Raw genomic sequence first — 18384 nt, 5'->3', positions numbered from 1 at the left:
CTCCTCTGTGGAGATGGGATAACCTTCCAGAAAGACAACCATATCTGCAGCACTCCACCAACCAGGCCGTTATGTTATCTGTGCTATGTTATCTGTTATATCTGTGGCCAGATGGTATCAACTCCTCAGTAAAAGACACATGACAGCCCACTTGGAGTTTTACAAAAGGTACCTAAAGCACTCTCAGACCATGATGAACAAGATTCTCTGGCCTGATTAAACCAAGATTGAACTCTTTGGCCTGAATGCATGCCAAGCATCACATCTGGAAGAAACCTGGGACCATCCCTACGGTGAAGCATGGAAGAAACCTGGGACCATCCCTACGGTGAAGCATGGAAGAAACCTGGGACCATCCCTACGGTGAAGCATGGAAGAAACCTGGGACCATCCCTACGGTGAAGCATGGAAGAAACCTGGGACCATCCCTACGGTGAAGCATGGAAGAAATGGGACCATCCCTACGGTGAAACATGGAAGAAACCTGGGACCATCCCTACGGTGAAGCATGGAAGAAACCTGGGACGGTGAAAGCCTGGAAGAAACCTGGGACCATCCCTACGGTGAAGCATGGATGAAACCTGGGAGAAACCTGGGACCATCCCTACGGTGAAGCATGGATGAAACCTGGGAGAAACCTGGGACCATCCCTACGGTGAAGCATGGATGAAACCTGGGAGAAACCTGGGACCATCCCTACGGTGAAGCATGGATGAAACCTGGGAGAAACCTGGGACCATCCCTACGGTGAAGCATGGATGAAACCTGGGAGAAACCTGGGACCATCCCTACGGTGAAGCATGGATGAAACCTGGGAGAAACCTGGGACCATCCCTACGGTGAAGCATGGATGAAACCTGGGAGAAACCTGGGACCATCCCTACGGTGAAGCATGGATGAAACCTGGGAGAAACCTGGGACCATCCCTACGGTGAAGCATGGATGAAACCTGGGAGAAACCTGGGACCATCCCTACGGTGAAGCATGGATGAAACCTGGGAGAAACCTGGGACCATCCCTACAGTGAAGCATGGATGAAACCTGGGAGAAACCTGGGACCATCCCTACGGTGAAGCATGGATGAAACCTGGGGAGAAACCTGGGACCATCCCTACGGTGAAGCATGGATGAAACCTGGGAGAAACCTGGGACCATCCCTACGGTGAAGCATGGATGAAACCTGGGAGAAACCTGGGACCATCCCTACAGTGAAGCATGGATGAAACCTGGGAGAAACCTGGGACCATCCCTACGGTGAAGCATGGATGAAACCTGGGAGAAACCTGGGACCATCCCTACGGTGAAGCATGGATGAAACCTGGGAGAAACCTGGGACCATCCCTACGGTGAAGCATGGATGAAACCTGGGAGAAACCTGGGACCATCCCTACGGTGAAGCATGGATGAAACCTGGGAGAAACCTGGGACCATCCCTACGGTGAAGCATGGATGAAACCTGGGAGAAACCTGGGACCATCCCTACGGTGAAGCATGGATGAAACCTGGAAGAAACCTGGGACCATCCCTACGGTGAAGCATGGTTTTTCAACGGCAGGGACTGGGAGACTAGTCAAGATCGAGGGAAAGATGAACGGATCAAAGTACAGAGAGATCCTTGATAAAAACCTGCTCCAGAGTGCTGAGGACCTCAGACTGGGGTGAAGGTTCACCTTCCAACAGGACTATGACCCTAAGCACACAGCCAAGACAACGCAGGAGTGGCTTTGGAACAAGTCTCTGAATGTCCTTGAGTGGCCCAGCCAGAGCCCGGACTTGAACCCGATCTAACATCTCTGGAGAGAGCTGAAAATAGCTGTGCAACAACGCTGCGCATCTAACCTGACAGAGCTTGAGAGGATCTGCAGAGAAAAATGGGAAAAACTCCCCAAATACAGGTGTACCAAGCTTATAGCGTCATACCCAAGAAGACTTAAGGCTGTAATCACTGACAAAGGTGCTTCAACAAAGTACTAAGTAAAGGGTCTGAATACTGAATACTAATGTAATATTTAAGTTTTGTATTTTTAATACATTTGCAAAAATGTCTAAAAACCTGTTTTTGCTTTGTCATTACTGTGTTCTAAAAAATAGATTTTATTGTCCGTCGAGTACTCGAACAGTCAAAAAAAATGTCCAATGCCCATCACTACGTACTTCTCGAGTGTGAACTGAATGTATATTTTCCTATTGAGAAGAAAGTGTCCCTACATGCAAAGAGTCCCAAGGTTCGTCCCTTTATTTTACTTTTCTGTTCGGTGCTCAGCACTATGTGAAATGAATAGCTTTTTGTTAGCACCCCAGGGGCAACACAGATGAGTTTTCAAGAACCTTGGCACTGTAGTTCATTTGATGTCTTCCAAATGTCATGCAGGCTGATATTTAGTTTTGTAAGGCCGCGCAGAAAGCTCTTTTCATTTAGAGACTTGCATTCTCTGAGGTGCGTTTAGCACAACGCAGCGGGGTGAAGGGCAGGGAAGAGGGACACACTGCATTAATCTGTTCTCAGGAGGGTCAACGGAACAAGAGAATTAACAGAACAGAACTGCCTGCAGGAAATTAACCAGCTTCAGAACAGTCACTCTCTCTTTGTCTCGCTGTCTTTCTGTCTCTCTCTCTGTCCATCCCTGTCATTCGGTCAGTCGGTCTCGCTCGATCTCTCTCTCTCTCTCTCTGTCTCTCTCTCTCTCTCTTCCAAGAACAACAACATCACAAACACACAGGTTCTGGCATTGGATTAGGTCTGTTGCAGTTTGAGCCATTTCCTAAAACACTAATCTGGAGCGCCTAGGCCAACTGGCATAACATTCCTAGAGATAAAATGCTTGATTGATTTTGATAGCTTTAAAGTGAGCAGAGCTCTGGCATCTCTCCTAACCTTCTGTTATTACTTAGATTAGTAAAAACGCCACAACAGATTCGTTTGTTGTAGTATAGACACTGACATGAACACTACTGTTAGAAGTCTGTCAAACTGAAGACCATAAAAGAGTAAAGTTAAATCTCAACCCTTTTAGACTGTTCACTACTGGTTGCTGTGGGATACCTTGTTGGTCTATCCAGGTCTTACCTGAGGGTGGCATGTTGTAGGGTGGACCCTGTGGTGTGCCCATGCCTGAGTTGTTGCCTGGTGACTGGTTGTAGGGGGCTCCAGATCCTGCTGTTCCCATCAGGTTCATGCCAGGGCCTGGGTAGCTGCCCTGTCTGGGACACACAGAGACAAGGGTCTGGTTAGAGAGGAAAGACCGGACCTGAATACTTGGTGTGGAGAGAAATGAGTTGGCTTTTGACAGAGTCGTAGAAAAGACTCCGTAATAGATTAGAATTTCTGCATCTTTTGCAAGCCTATAAGGCCATGCCAGTCATAGGATATGCTTATACGTTTCGGTACTGTATAAACCATCATCCTGAAAATGTAGAGTCACATTTCCTTGAAAAAAAAGACAGAATCTCTCTTTAAAGGTAAGTGTGTGATCAAGAGCAAAATAGAAATCCGTTTCATCCTCCCATCCTTCCTCTGCTCCCTTGCAAATCCCTCACCCCTCCTCTTTTCATCCATCCTCTCCTCTCTCTCCTCTCCACCCAAAGTAATAATTTAACTAATTAAGGTGTGCTTCTGGAGAGGATCATGTTATTTGTTGTCATGGCAACGACTGAAATCAATCCTGTGCTTTCTCCTTTCCGCATCACATCACAGACATCTGAGGGCTTATCAGAAACCTGCTGAACCAGAACCAACAGCAGACGGACGCCCATGGCCACCCTCCGCCACCGCTCCATACCCTCCGCCACCGCTCCATACCCTCCGCCACCGCTCCATACCCCCCGCCACCGCTCCATATACCCTCCTCCACCGCTCCATATACCCTCCGCCACCTCTCCATATACCCTCCTCCACCGCTCCATATACCCTCCGCCACCGCTCCATACCCCCCGCCACCGCTCCATATACCCTCCCCCACCGCTCCATATACCCTCCCCCACCGCTCCATATACCCTCCCCCACCGCTCCATATACCCTCCGCCACCGCTCCATATACCCTCCGCCACCGCTCCATACCGTCCGCCACCGCTCCATACCCTCCGCCACCGCTCCACCCTCCGGCACCGCTCCATACCCTCCGCCACCGCTCCATACCCTCCGCCACTCCATACCGTCCGCCACCGCTCCATACCCTCCGCCACCGCTCCATACCCTCCGCCACCGCTCCATACCCTCCGCCACCGCTCCATACCCTCCGCCACCGCTCCATCCGCCACCGCTCCGCCACCGCTCCATACCCTCCGCCACCGCTCCATACCCTCCGCCACCGCTCCATACCGTCCGCCACCGCTCCATACCCTCCGCCACCGCTCCATACCTCCGCCACCGCCACCGCTCCATACCCTCCGCCACCGCTCCATACCGTCCGCCACCGCTCCATACCCTCCGCCACCGCTCCATACCCTCCGCCACCGCTCCATACCCTCCGCCACCGCTCCATACCGTCCGCCACCGCTCCATACCCTCCGCCACCGCTCCATACCCTCCGCCACCGCTCCATACCCTCCGCCACCGCTCCATACCGTCCGCCACCGCTCCATATACCCTCCACCACCGCTCCATATACCCTCCGCTTTGTGTTAAAATACCACACGGACATAAGGTCATAGTAAAACCCCTGCCTTTCTGTTGAATATGGAGACCTGATGTTTGAAACATTGTCTTCATAAAATAAGATATTTTTGTTAGTGTAACTCTAAACACTGTGATCATGATCACTGTGATCATGCGGACAATTAGAAAAAAAACTCCTAATCTGGATTTGTGTAAATCAGTCAAAATTACTGAACTTCCCCAAGCAGGGGAGGACAACAATGGCACAATGTATTGGATGTGAGACAGAGACAGTGACTAACCCGGCAGAGGGAGGGCTGGGTTTGGTAAATCTCTCAGTAATCTAATCTCACAGATGCAATTAGTCCTAGAGCATGTGTGATGATACATACTGTATGTAATCCCTCTATGGGCATGTAATCACAAGGAAAACCATGGCTCACAGACAACAACATACACTCACATCAATCACATCCTGCCTGTTATGGACCGTTTCTTGGCAGCACTTTATTTTACGGGACTTTTATGGGATTTGCCTGGTATTTACAAGGAAATTATGTGGCATCATTGGGTATTTTCTGTTACTTACTTCAAAGAATGCAACCCAATTTGTAGATAACATGTTACCACATGGTGCATAGTGTTGATAGTTTTAATAAATCCAGAAGAAACAAATAAGTAATTGATAGGTTTTCATTGTGTCATTACCATTACCATGTGTGTCTGAGTAGATCTTTTCTGTTCCGGAAAGTACTATTTCTCTATACTGCATCTAAATCCTACATCGGCCCTTACAGAAAAACACCAACCCCAGCTCTCATGTGGATACTGTAATAAAAAACATCAACAACAAAGTGGAGGTTGACTGTGGCGCTAGTCCATTCTTACTAAATCATGTCATAAAAAAAGGCCATTAGGAAACACTTGATAGAGGGAACGCAGGCCGTTTAATCACACTTAATGTATGCATGTGCTGCTATCAAAAAAGGCGCAGCGCATTTATCTTGCTCTCGGGCACCTTTGCTGAGGGAAAACACCCTGTTGCTGCAGAGAATGAGGGAAAAGCAGAGAGGGAGGGAGGGAGGTAGGTAGGTAGAGGGAGGTAGAGAGGGATTGAGAGAGAGAGAGAGAGGTAGAGATGGATTGAGAGAGAGAGATAAAAGAGAGAAGAAAAGATGGAGAAAAACAGCGAGAGAGTGAGAGGGCAGAGAGGAAAAGATGGTAAAAGGAGAGTACTGTAAGAGTGTCCCTGGTGAGACAGTAAGGGGGGGTGGGATTCCAGCTCACAGTGCAAGCTGTACTGTAGCATCCAGTAGTCATTGTAGCGTGAGCTAGGGGACGGTTGAGGGGAAACTGAGCTCCTCTCACAGAGAAGCATCAAACCCAGCAGCACCCCCCCCCCTCTCTCTCTCTCTCTCTCTCTCTCTCTCTCTCTCTCAGCTTGTTGTGCGGTGTTGCTGAAGCCCGGGAGAACACAGTGATAAACAGCCCAGCTGTTTTGTTTATCTGCTTCTCAAAAAGTTCCTGCTGAGTTGACACTGCTTTCAAGTGAATCTGTGAGGCAGCAAGCTGTACCATAAAAATCAGGAAAAACTCCTGTCCCTAACAGGAAAAACTCCTGTCTCTAACCATAAAATGTGGATTTAGTTGAAGCCCAGAAATAACAAAGACAGAAAGCACTAGGTCATTACTACCAGCGCAAAACATTATGAATAATGCTCTCATGAGGCATTAGCCAAATTTATACCACTTGAAATAATCTGAGAAAAATAATATGTGCTTTCAATCAGATAAACAAATTAGTAATCACTGTTCTATTTAAATGAGTAGACCTGCAGTCAGTCCCAGTCCCAGCCCTAGTCCTGTCTGTCTGTCTGTCTCCCTGTCTGTCTCCCTGTCTGTCTCCCTGTCTGTCTCCCTGTCTGTCTCCCTGTCTGTCTGTCTGTCTGTCTGTCTGTCTGTCTGTATGTCTGTCTGTCTGTCTGTCTCCCTGTCTGTCTCCCTGTCTGTCTCCCTGTCTGTCTCCCTGTCTGTCTCCCTGCCTGTCTCCCTGCCTGTCTGTCTGTCTGTCTGTCTGTCTGTCTGTCTGTCTGTCTTTCTCCTCTCGTCCTCCTGCATGAAGCTCTGCTCCCTGTCCTTAGTATTCTGCCCACATGTGTGAAGGACATCCGAGGAGGCCTGTCTCTGAGCACGCCCGGGGAGAGAGAAAGAGAGGGCCGTTGCCAAGGGCTGCCATGGTTACCAGGTGCGAGACAGTCAGCTGCAGTCACACAGACAGATCCAGAGCAGCACTACAGTGTCAGTGTCAAAGTCCTCTTCCTGGCTGTCCATTGTACACACTCACTGCTACAAAAGTGTGGCAGGAAGAAAAGAGGGTACTGCCACCTGCACCATCCAGCCCCTATTAATACCCAGCCACACCACTCTCTGACACCCCTGCCTGGTGAGAGGGAGAGTGAGAGAAAAAGAGAGAAAAAAGAGAGAATAAAGAGAGAGAGAGACTGTGGTGAGAGAGAGAAAAAGGGGGGGGGGTTGCCTGGTGTAGTCAGTGGGAGGGTATGAACAATATGAATTATATATGGGCACAATCTGCTCTCAAGGCAGCTCCCTCTCAGCTCTCATCCCTCAGCTCTCATCCCTCAGCTCTCATCCCTCAGCTCTCATCCCTCAGCTCTCATCCCTCAGCTCTCAGCCCTCAGCTCTCAGCTCTCATCCCTCAGCTCTCATCCCTCAGCTCTCAGCCCTCAGCTCTCAGTCCTCAGCTCTCAGCTCTCAGCCCTCAGCTCTCAGCTCTCAGTCCTCAGCTCTCAGCCCTCAGCTCTCATCCCTCAGCTCTCAGCCCTCTGCTCTCAGCCCTCAGCTCTCAGCTCTCAGTCCTCAGCTCTCAGCCCTCAGCTCTCATCCCTCAGCTCTCAGCCCTCTGCTCTCAGCCCTCAGCTCTCAGCCCTCAGCTCTCAGCTCTCAGCTCTCAGTCCTCAGCTCTCAGTCCTCAGCTCTCAGCTCTCAGCTCTCAGCCCTCAGCTCTCAGCTCTCAGCCCTCAGCTCTCAGCTCTCAGCTCTCAGTCCTCAGCTCTCAGCTCTCAGCTCTCAGCTCTCAGTCCTCAGCTCTCAGCTCTCAGCCCTCAGCTCTCAGCTTCATTTCAAGCAGCTAGCTCAGGTAGTGTCTGCCTGTCTGACTGCCTGACTAAACCCAAACATAATCTAAAATAAAACAGCGAATGAAGGGACAGCCTTAACATATTAAATACTGAGAAAAGTCCCCCCTTACATCAAACAGCTTCGACGGAGAGAGAGAAGCCATTTATTAAAGCCTAGCTGGTGCTGATGCCAAGGCTGCCTGTGAGCCACAACGCTGGGGGCAGCAGAAACGCATTCTTGACATTCAAGCAGCTCTTATTTATTTAGTAAATTTACTTGCTAAGGAGGTCAGAAATGAATTATTTGGCACGGATTTACCCTGAAGTGCTCTTTTCTCGCTCTCTCTCTTTGCCCCTTTTCCATTTCCTTTGATTTAGTTTTTTTGAAGCTTGCTTTCTCTAAGTGCTTATTTTCTACAAGCCGTGTTTCTGTAGCTCCAGGAACAGCTACCAAAGTAATTTAAAAAACAATTTCTGTCTTCAGCAGACATAGCCAGGACAACACCTAGCTTCCTAATGTTATTCTTCTGTTCTCCAAACCTCAATACCTTCCTTCACTCAAGACTGTACTCATGTTGTACATCTACAAGCCATGCAATAGTATTATCTCAATGTAAAACCTCACCGTAAAATAACCCAGCTCCTTGGGTACACTTATAAGACAAGAGCAAGTTGACACAGTCATTAACATGTGGTTTAAGCTGCATGGTCCAAGTTGTGTGGTCCAAGCTGTGTGGTCCAAGCTGTGTGGTCAAAGCTATGTGGTTCCATGTGGCTCAGGTGGTAGAGCATGACCCTTGCAATGCTAGGGTTGTGGCTTCAATTCCCACCAAGGACAAGTACCAAACAACAACAAAAAGTATGAAAATGTATGCACTCACTAGTGTAAATCACTCTGGATATTAGTGTCAGCTAAATGATTAAAATGTAAAACACACCAAACATTTTTTTTCTAAGTATCAGACCAAGCATGGGTGATATAAACATAATGTATAATTCAAGGGCCTTAAGAGAGCCTATGAGGACTGGGGAAAAACACAATCACACTTATCACCATCCAGCCATTGGATATCACAGTGGCCTTGCTCTGCTCATTTGGCATTCTGCGTAATGAACCTGGAATAGTCAATCCCAGGGACATGGTTTAGGCTGTTTGGTGTGCGCGTGCGTTTCTCCAGATGACAGACGATCTCCAGACAGCGAGGAGATGAAATCCAATTTCCCCTTAATCTTCAGATTATTTCCTTCTGTGGATTGTGTGGGTGGTGTGGCTGTGCCAAAGGCATGCCAGACACATGAGGAGGTGGTCTGAGGGCTGCTTGTTTTCACACAGACCACAACAGGTTGAAATGTTTCACCATGCTGCTCTCAGATCAGAATCAGGACTATAAATGAGTCAAAACTAAACCCAGTGTTTCAGATTAATTTCCCCTTAATCTTCCTCAGCTGTTCAGGACAAAACACAACAAGGGTTGAGAAAGAGAGCAAAACAAAAGGGGACGTGGGGGGAGGGTCCACAATTCTCCTAAAACTGTCCCCCTCCCTTCCTTTCTCCTTTCTCCATAGCAACACCACACACGTGCAGCCGCAGAGCGAGGAGCTGTCAGCTCTCTGCCTCTTCAAAGTCAGCTGGGGGACCAGTAGAGCTGCCCTTTACCACACACACACACACACACACACACTGCTTCCCTCTGTGTTTCAATCAGACAGCACTAATTGCATTCCCAGCCACCCACAGATCATCTCTACATCTGGGGACAGACTGAGAGACACACAGAGAGTCTGCATACAGTACCATCCATGGAGGGGGATCTAGTATTCACAGCATGGTTCACTGACACTGCATTCTCCCTGTCCCGAAAGAACTGCTTCTGAAGATGAAAATCAGCATGCTAAGCATGCTAATTAGTATGTATTCTCTATGATGGAAACTAGGGCAGAAACTGGAAGAGCCAATTCTGAGGGTCTAGATGAAAGGGTGATGAGAGTGAGAGAGAGGGGGAAAGGATGGAGAGAGGGAGGTGTAGAGAGAGGATGGCAAGACAGGCTGGGAGAGAGACAGGGTAACAGTGCTGAAAGAGGAAAAAGACAATGCCTCTTTCTCAAATCAAATCAAATCACATTTTATTGGTCACATACACATTATTAGCAGATGTTAATGCGGGTGTAGCGAAATGCTTGTGCTTCAAGTTCCGACCGTGCAGTAATATCTAACAAGTAATCTAACAGTTTCACAACAACTACCTAATACACACTCTCCCTCACTCTCCTGCCTCACCCCTCTCTCCCTGTGGGCCTATGTCTGGGTGTCTGGTGGAATGAGAGTGGAGACTGACAGGCTGTGTGATTTGCCCCAGCAGTATGCATCATGTTGTGCCACTTCTTATTGACAGTGAAGATGTCTGTTAATGGCTCCTTCAGCATTTACATAGTCTGTCTGCAGCGCTCCTGATCTGCACCATTAATCACACAGTGTCAACCAACGCAGACACACACAGGATTCTCCAAATGTCAACAGGCTCCATGATGCATCACCATCGACCACGGTGGGCGCTCTCTCCACAGAGAAGCGAATGTTAGCAGATCCAACATGGAGGAGTGTTTGTTTGTCATTATTAACACACATGGGGGATAAAGATGATTCTCATTTCACTGTGGTAACTATTATGTTTGTTTGTGATATTGCATATGAGCGATGTCGACATTAATTTGAAACTGGAAGCTTCCTGCCATCCAGGACCTCTATACCAGCCGGTGTCAGGGGAAGGCCCTACAAATTGCCGCCCTAGTCATAGACTGTTATCTCTGCTAATGCACGGCAAGCAGTACCGGAGCGCCAAGTCTAGGTACAAAATGGCTACCCGGACTATTTGCATTGACCCCCCCCCTTTTTTACACTGCTGCTACTGGCTGTTTATTATCTGTAATCTATGCATAGTCACTTTACCCCTACCTACATGTACATGTTACCTCAATTAACTGGACTAACCTGTACCCTGCACATTGACTCGGTACCGTTACCCCCTGTATATTGCCTTGTTACTGTTATTTTATTGTTGCTCTTTTGTTTTTTACTTTAGTTTATTTAGTAAATCTTTTTTTTTACTCTGATTTTTCTTAAAATTGCATTGTTGGTTAAGGGCTTGTAAGTAAGCAGTTCACAGTAAGGTCTACATTTGTTGTATTCGGCGAATGTGACAAATAACATTTGATTTGATTTGGTGTCTAGTCCTGTGTCCAGTCCTATAATTTCACACCACTAGAAGAAGGGAGCACTGTGGTGGTGGTCTCTCAACAAGCTAAACTTAATGTCAAGAGAGTTGACACCTCCAGATTTGCTCGAAACACCACATTTCCAGAAAGTGTCACCCCCTGATCTGCTTCACCTGTCCTCGTGCTTGTCTCCAACCCCTCCAGGTGTCACTTATTTTCCCTGGTGTATTTATCCCTGTGTTTCCTGTCTCTCTGTGCCAGTTTGTCTTGCCTGTTCAAGTCAACCAGCGTTTTTCCCGTGCGCCTGCTTTTTCTATTCTCTTCTGCCATTCCTCCAGGTTTTGAGCCTTGCCTGTTTCTGGAGTCTGTACCCGCCTGCCGGACCATTCTGCCTGTCCTGACCTCAAGCCTGCCTGCCACACTGTACCTCCTGGACTCTGAACTGGTTTTGACCTTTTGCCTGTCCACGACCATTCTCTTGCCTACCCTTTTCGAATATAATAAATATCAAAGACTCAAACCATCTGCCTCCTGTGTCTGCATCTGGGCCTGGCCTTATGCCCTTATAGGAGGAGTCCAGAGAGCCAAGAAAATTGTACAAGATGCTATAATTAGAAACATAAAGCAAAACACAGGTCAGCAGTTAGCAGTCAGTGAAATCTTTCAATTTTAGCCAGTGATGCAAGCATTGGCCAGATTAGTTTTGCAACGCCCAACGCAGGAGATGAGAAGCAGGTACAGGGAGTGAACCATTTAATATAGACGGACATGCAATGGAACAAGAACAGCGTCTGGACTTAAACACAACAAACAATACTACTACAGGGAACAACACAGAGTAGCAGACATATATGCAGGGGCAGTCAACAAAGTGAGGGAGTCCAGGTGAGTCCAGGTGAGTCCAAGCTGCACGTAATGAAGAAAACAGGTGCGTATAATGACGGGTAGCCTGGCGCCCTCGAGCGTGTAATTATCATGTACAGAAACACACACACACACACACACACACACACACACACACACACACACACACACCACAAATGCACACAGGCACATCTTCCCCTATCCATGTTTTAAACATCCTACTGTGTTTGTCTTCCATCCCCCTTTTTCTCTGAACGGTTTCCTTTTTGGAAAGTTTAAGATGGGGCCCCAAAACCCTTGACAGGTGTCAACAGTGTTCCAAATTATTGACTAAAAACTCACTCAGTTCTATTAATGATGTTCTAAAAACTCACTCAGTTCTATTAATGATGTTCTAAAAACTCACTCAGTTCTATTAATGATGTTCTAAAAACTCACTCAGTTCTATTAATGATGTTCTAAAAACTCACTCAGTTCCATTAATGATGTTCTTAAACTCACTCAGTTCTATTAATGATGTTCTAAAACTCCCTCAGTTCTATTAATGATGTTCTAAAAACTCACACAGTTCAATTAATGATGTTCTAAAAACTCACTCAGTTCTATTAATGTTCTTAAACTCACTCAGTTCTATTAATGATGTTCTAAAAACTCACTCAGTTCTATTAATAATGTTCTAAAAACTCACTCAGTTATATTAATGTTCTAAAAACTCACTCAGTTCTATTAATGATGTTCTTAAAACTCACTCAGTTCTATTAATGTTCTAAAAACTCACTCAGTTCTATTAATGATGTTCTTAAAACTCACTCAGTTCTATTAATGTTCTAAAAACTCACTCAGTTCTATTAATGATGTTCTTAAAACTCACTCAGTTCTATTAATGTTCTTAAACTCACTCAGTTCTATTAATGTTCTAAAAACTCACTCAGTTCTATTAATGATGTTCTTAAAACTCACTCAGTTCTATTAATGTTCTAAAAGCTCACTCAGTTCTATTAATGATGTTCTTAAAACTCACTCAGTTCTATTAATGTTCTTAAACTCACTCAGTTCTATTAATGTTCTAAAAACTCACTCAGTTCTTTTAATGTTCTAAAACTCACTCAGTTCTATTAATGTTCTTAAACTCACTCAGTTCTATTAATGTTCTTAAATTCACTCAGTTCTATTAATGTTCTAAAAACTCACCCAGTTCTATTAATGATGTTCTTAAAACTCACTCAGTTCTATTATTGATGTTCTAAAAACTCACTCAGTTCTATTAATGATGTTCTTAAAACTCACTCAGTTCTATTAATGTTCTTAAACTCACTCAGTTCTATTAATGTTCTAAAAACTCACCCAGTTCTATTAATGATGTTCTTAAAACTCACTCAGTTCTATTAATATTCTTAAACTCACTCAGTTCTATTAATGTTCTAAAAACTCACTCAGTTCTATTAATGTTCTAAAACTCACTCAGTTCTATTAATGTTTTTAAACTCACTCAGTTATATTAATGATGTTCTAAAAACTCACTCAGTTCTATTAATGTTCTAAAACTCACTCAGTTCAATTCATGTTCTAAAACTCACTCAGTTCTATTAATGATGTTCTAAAAACTCACTCAGTTCTATTAATGATGTTCTGTACAAAGATAGAGATCAACATCCACAAGGCCACTTCAGCAGAAGCATTGCTGATCGGTCTCCACCCGTCTCCCAACAAGCATTGCTTCATTAAACAAAGCCCCGAGCTGCTCAGTATGACCACTTCCCTTCTTCCTACTAGCTGATTGGTTGACAGAGAATCTACCCTTTCAAAAGTAGCATGCATGTTTTTTACGCATGCTCTCCTGACAGGGTTCACCCAGAGTTAACTGCCCACACACAATTCCACTGCTCCTCTCCTCTCCGCTCTGGGAAGCACTCACACATTAAATGCTCAAACACACTAGATAATAATCCCCATTACATTGTTTGATATGTGTCAAGGTTGTTCATAATGCTGCTTTTAATCTTCTTGTCCAAGTGGTTTTGAGTTTCCTAAGTAGCTTGGTGTTGTGTTGTACATATCTTGTGAAGTGTTTTCCAAGGTAACATAGTGAATCTTTGTTCATTGGTACAACTGTCTTTCCCATGTCTTTTACTGCCACTCAGCCTTTAACCCAGCATTTCGTTGTAGGAGACTATGCATAATTTCAACAGAGAGATTATGCTTCAAATACCTTATTGATAGATAGTAGCACAATATACAGTTCGTACTGTACTATAAACAAGAATACATTTCATTCAAGGTAAAATAAATAAAATAGTTCCATGGCACACAACGCTCCTCAAACAACGCTCCTCACACAATGCTCTTCACACAACGCTCCTCACACAACGCTCTTCAAACAACGCTCCTCACACAATGCTCTTCACACAACGCTCCTCACACAACGCTCTTCAAACAACGCTCCTCACACAATGCTCTTCACACAACGCTCTTCACACAACGCTCCTCACACAACGCTCCTCACACAACGCTCTTCACACAACGCTCTTCACACAACGCTCCTCACACAACGCTCTTCACACAACGCTCTTCACACAACGCTCTTCACACAATGCTCTTCACACAATGCTCCTCACACAACGCTCCTCACACAATGCTCTTCACACAACGCTCCTCACACAACGCTCCTCACACAACGCTCTTCACACAACGCTCTTCACACAACGCTCTTCACACAATGCTCTTCACACAATGCTCCTCACACAACGCTCCTCACACAAGGCTCTTCACACAACGCTCCTCACACAACGCTCTTCAAACAAAGCTCCTCACACAACGCTCTTCACACAACGCTCTTCAAACAAAGCTCCTCACACAACGCTCTTCAAACAACGCTCCTCACACAACGCTCCTCACACAACGCTCTTCAAACAATGCTCCTCACACAACGCTCCTCACACAACGCTCTTCAAACAACGCTCCTCACACAACGCTCTTCACACAATACTCCTCACACAACGCTCCTCACACAATGCTCTTCACACAACGCTCCTCACACAACGCTCTTCACACAACGCTCTTCACACAACGCTCTTCACACAATGCTCCTCACACAACGCTCCTCACACAATGCTCTTCACACAACGCTCCTCACACAACGCTCCTCACACAACGCTCTTCACACAACGCTCTTCACACAACGCTCTTCACACAATGCTCCTCACACAACGCTCCTCACACAAGGCTCTTCACACAACGCTCCTCACACAACGCTCTTCAAACAAAGCTCCTCACACAACGCTCTTCACACAACGCTCTTCAAACAAAGCTCCTCACACAACGCTCTTCAAACAACGCTCCTCACACAACGCTCCTCACACAACGCTCTTCAAACAACGCTCCTCACACAACGCTCCTCACACAACGCTCTTCAAACAACGCTCCTCACACAACGCTCTTCACACAATGCTCCTCACACAACGCTCCTCACACAATGCTCTTCACACAACGCTCCTCACACAACGCTCTTCACACAACGCTCCTCACACAACGCTCCTCACACAATGCTCTTCACACAACGCTCTTCACACAACGCTCTTCAAACAAAGCTCCTCACACAACGCTCTTCAAACAACGCTCCTCACACAACGCTCCTCACACAACGCTCTTCAAACAACGCTCCTCACACAACGCTCTTCAAACAACGCTCCTCACACAATGCTCCTCACACAACGCTCCTCAAACAACGCTCCTCACACAACGCTCCTCACACAACGCTCCTCACACAACGCTCTTCACACAACGCTCCTCACACAACGCTCCTCACACAACGCTCCTCACACAACGCTCCTCACACAACGCTCTTCACACAACGCTCTTCACACAACGCTCTTCACACAACGCTCCTCACACAACGCTCCTCACACAACGCTCTTCACACAACGCTCTTCACACAACGCTCCTCACACAACGCTCCTCACACAACGCTCTTCACACAACGCACTTCACACAACGCTCTTCACACAACGCTCCTCACACAACGCTCTTCACACAACGCTCCTCACACAACGCTCCTCACACAACGCTCCTCACACAACGCTCCTCACACAACGCTCTTCACACAACGCTCTTCACACAACGCTCTTCACACAACGCTCTTCACACAACGCTCTTCACAACGCTCCACAACGCTCCTCACAACGCTCCTCAAACAACGCTCCTCACACAACGCTCTTCACACAACGCTCTTCACACAACGCTCCTCACACAACGCTCTTCACACAACGCTCTTCACACAACGCTCCTCACACAACGCTCCTCACAACGCTCCTCACACAACGCTCCTCACACAACGCTCACACAACGCCTCACACAACGCTCTTCACACAACGCTCTTCACACAACGCTCCTCACACAACGCCTCACACAACGCTCCTCACACAACGCTCTTCACACAACGCTCTTCACACAACGCTCTTCAAACAACGCCTCACACAATGCCTCACACAACGCTCCTCACAACGCTCCTCACACAACGCTCCTCACACAACGCTCCTCACACAACGCTCCTCACACAACGCTCTTCACACAACGCTCCTCACACAACGCTCCTCACACAACGCTCCTCACACAACGCTCTTCACACAACGCTCTTCACACAACGCTCACACAACGCTCCTCACAACGCTCCTCACACAACGCTCTTCACACAACGCTCTTCACACAACGCTCTCACACAACGCTCCTCACACAACGCTCTTCACACAACGCTCTTCACACAACGCTCTTCACACAACGCTCTTCACACAACGCTCCTCACACAACGCTCTTCACACAACGCCTCACACAACGCTCCTCACAACGCTTCACACAACGCTCTTCACACAACGCTCTTCACACAACGCTCTTCACACAACGCTCTTCACACAACGCTCTTCACACAACGCTCTTCACACAACGCTCCTCACACAACGCTCCTCACACAACGCTCCTCAAACAACGCTCCTCACACAACGCTCTTCACACAACGCTCTTCACACAACGCTCCTCACACAACGCTCTTCACACAACGCTCTTCACACAACGCTCTTCACACAACGCTCATCACACAACGCTCCTCACACAACGCTCCTCACACAACGCTCCTCACACAACGCTCCTCACACAACGCTCCTCACACAACGCTCTTCACACAACGCTCTTCACACAACGCTCTCTCACAACAACGCTCCTCACACAACGCTCTTCACACAACGCTCTTCACACAACGCTCTTCACACAACGCTCCTCACACAACGCTCTTCACACAACGCTCCTCACACAACGCTCCTCACACAACGCTCCTCACACAACGCTCCTCACACAACGCTCTTCACACAACGCTCCTCTATATCTCCCCAGTCTGAGCATAGAGAACTAGGTACTGAAGACCATAAAGCCCCAAAGTCTCTGTAGTGACAAGTGAGTGACGCCTTATGCTCACTAATTTTAGCATGCTATTTCAGGGGGTGGTAAAAATAGGCTCTTCTCAAAAGAGCATTGCAGTAATGTGCTCCACCTTCTGCCCAATTCCTCTCCTCTTCTCGCTCTCTCTATCAATGTCACTATCACACACAGATCACATGCATTCTCGCATGCACACACACACACACACACACACACACACACACACACACACACACACACACACACACACACACACACACACACACACACACACACACACACACACACACACACACACACACACACACACACACACACACACACATCATCAGGTAAAAAATATAACACGTTAACTCACCTGCCCTGTACAGAGTTCGCTGCGGCCTGCATGACAGCGGCGGCTGCCTCCTGGGCCTTGCGGTTGACATTGCCCAGTGAAGGAGGGCCCATCCCAGGGCCGGCTGGCTGGGGCATACTGGGGGAGCTGGGGGCCATGTTGGGGTAGGGCCGGCTGCCCACACCAGGACTGCGGCCCATAGGCTGCCCGGGACCCTGGCCGTGCATGGGGCTGCTGGCATTCATACCCTGGCTGTTGGTCATGCCAGAGCCTGGCCCGGGGCTGCTGTAGTTGGCACTGGGGGTCCCGCCGTAGTTGGGTGGACGTGGGTCGTTTCCTGAGGAGAGAGGAGACATAGAACATCTGGGAGTGAGTAGACACCAGGTTAACAGTAACAATAAATGTATCCCTCAACATGAATAGTGACTGTAATGAATTCAGTCATCTATTTTATGGTAGTTATACGAAGCCAATCGCTCTGCACCCACTACAGAGGAGAACCTAGAGGTCTGGCACACAAGGATAATCTTATATTCGAGTCAACTGATTATTTTTTATTTTTAGATTTAAGCATCTGCTAAATTACCATATCATTACAGTATGTAGCTACGACGTATCAGCACAAGGATAACATTGTTATAGGAATTCAACTTCATATGTCAAATAAAAGCAAATGTCAGATAAAACAGCTTAACTGACACATACTACAGCATGACATTTTTGACTCAATAGCCTCTGTAGGGTGCATCTATGCAGATGTGGATACAGGTGTTTGTTTCACTGAAGCTTTTGCTATTGACATTGGCTGCAGATCT

General features: G+C 47.1%; 1 protein-coding gene across 2 annotated transcripts in view; it reads right to left on the bottom strand.

Moving 5' to 3' along the window:
* Positions 1 to 18384, bottom strand: part of LOC135508341 (AT-rich interactive domain-containing protein 1B-like) — a 322882-nt gene that overhangs the window by 35558 nt on the left and 268940 nt on the right. For both annotated transcript variants that reach the window (XM_064928452.1, XM_064928453.1), the window contains exons 8-9: positions 17591 to 17906; positions 3068 to 3201 (exon numbers count right to left, since the gene is read on the bottom strand). In XM_064928452.1, the coding sequence (XP_064784524.1) occupies positions 3068 to 3201; positions 17591 to 17906 (450 nt within the window). The remainder of the gene's footprint in view (positions 1 to 3067; positions 3202 to 17590; positions 17907 to 18384) is intronic.

Source organism: Oncorhynchus masou, chromosome 21 (genome assembly GCF_036934945.1).
Source record: "Oncorhynchus masou masou isolate Uvic2021 chromosome 21, UVic_Omas_1.1, whole genome shotgun sequence".
NCBI classification, from domain to species: Eukaryota; Metazoa; Chordata; class Actinopteri; order Salmoniformes; family Salmonidae; genus Oncorhynchus; species Oncorhynchus masou.
This window is presented reverse-complemented; position numbering and strand designations above follow the sequence as displayed.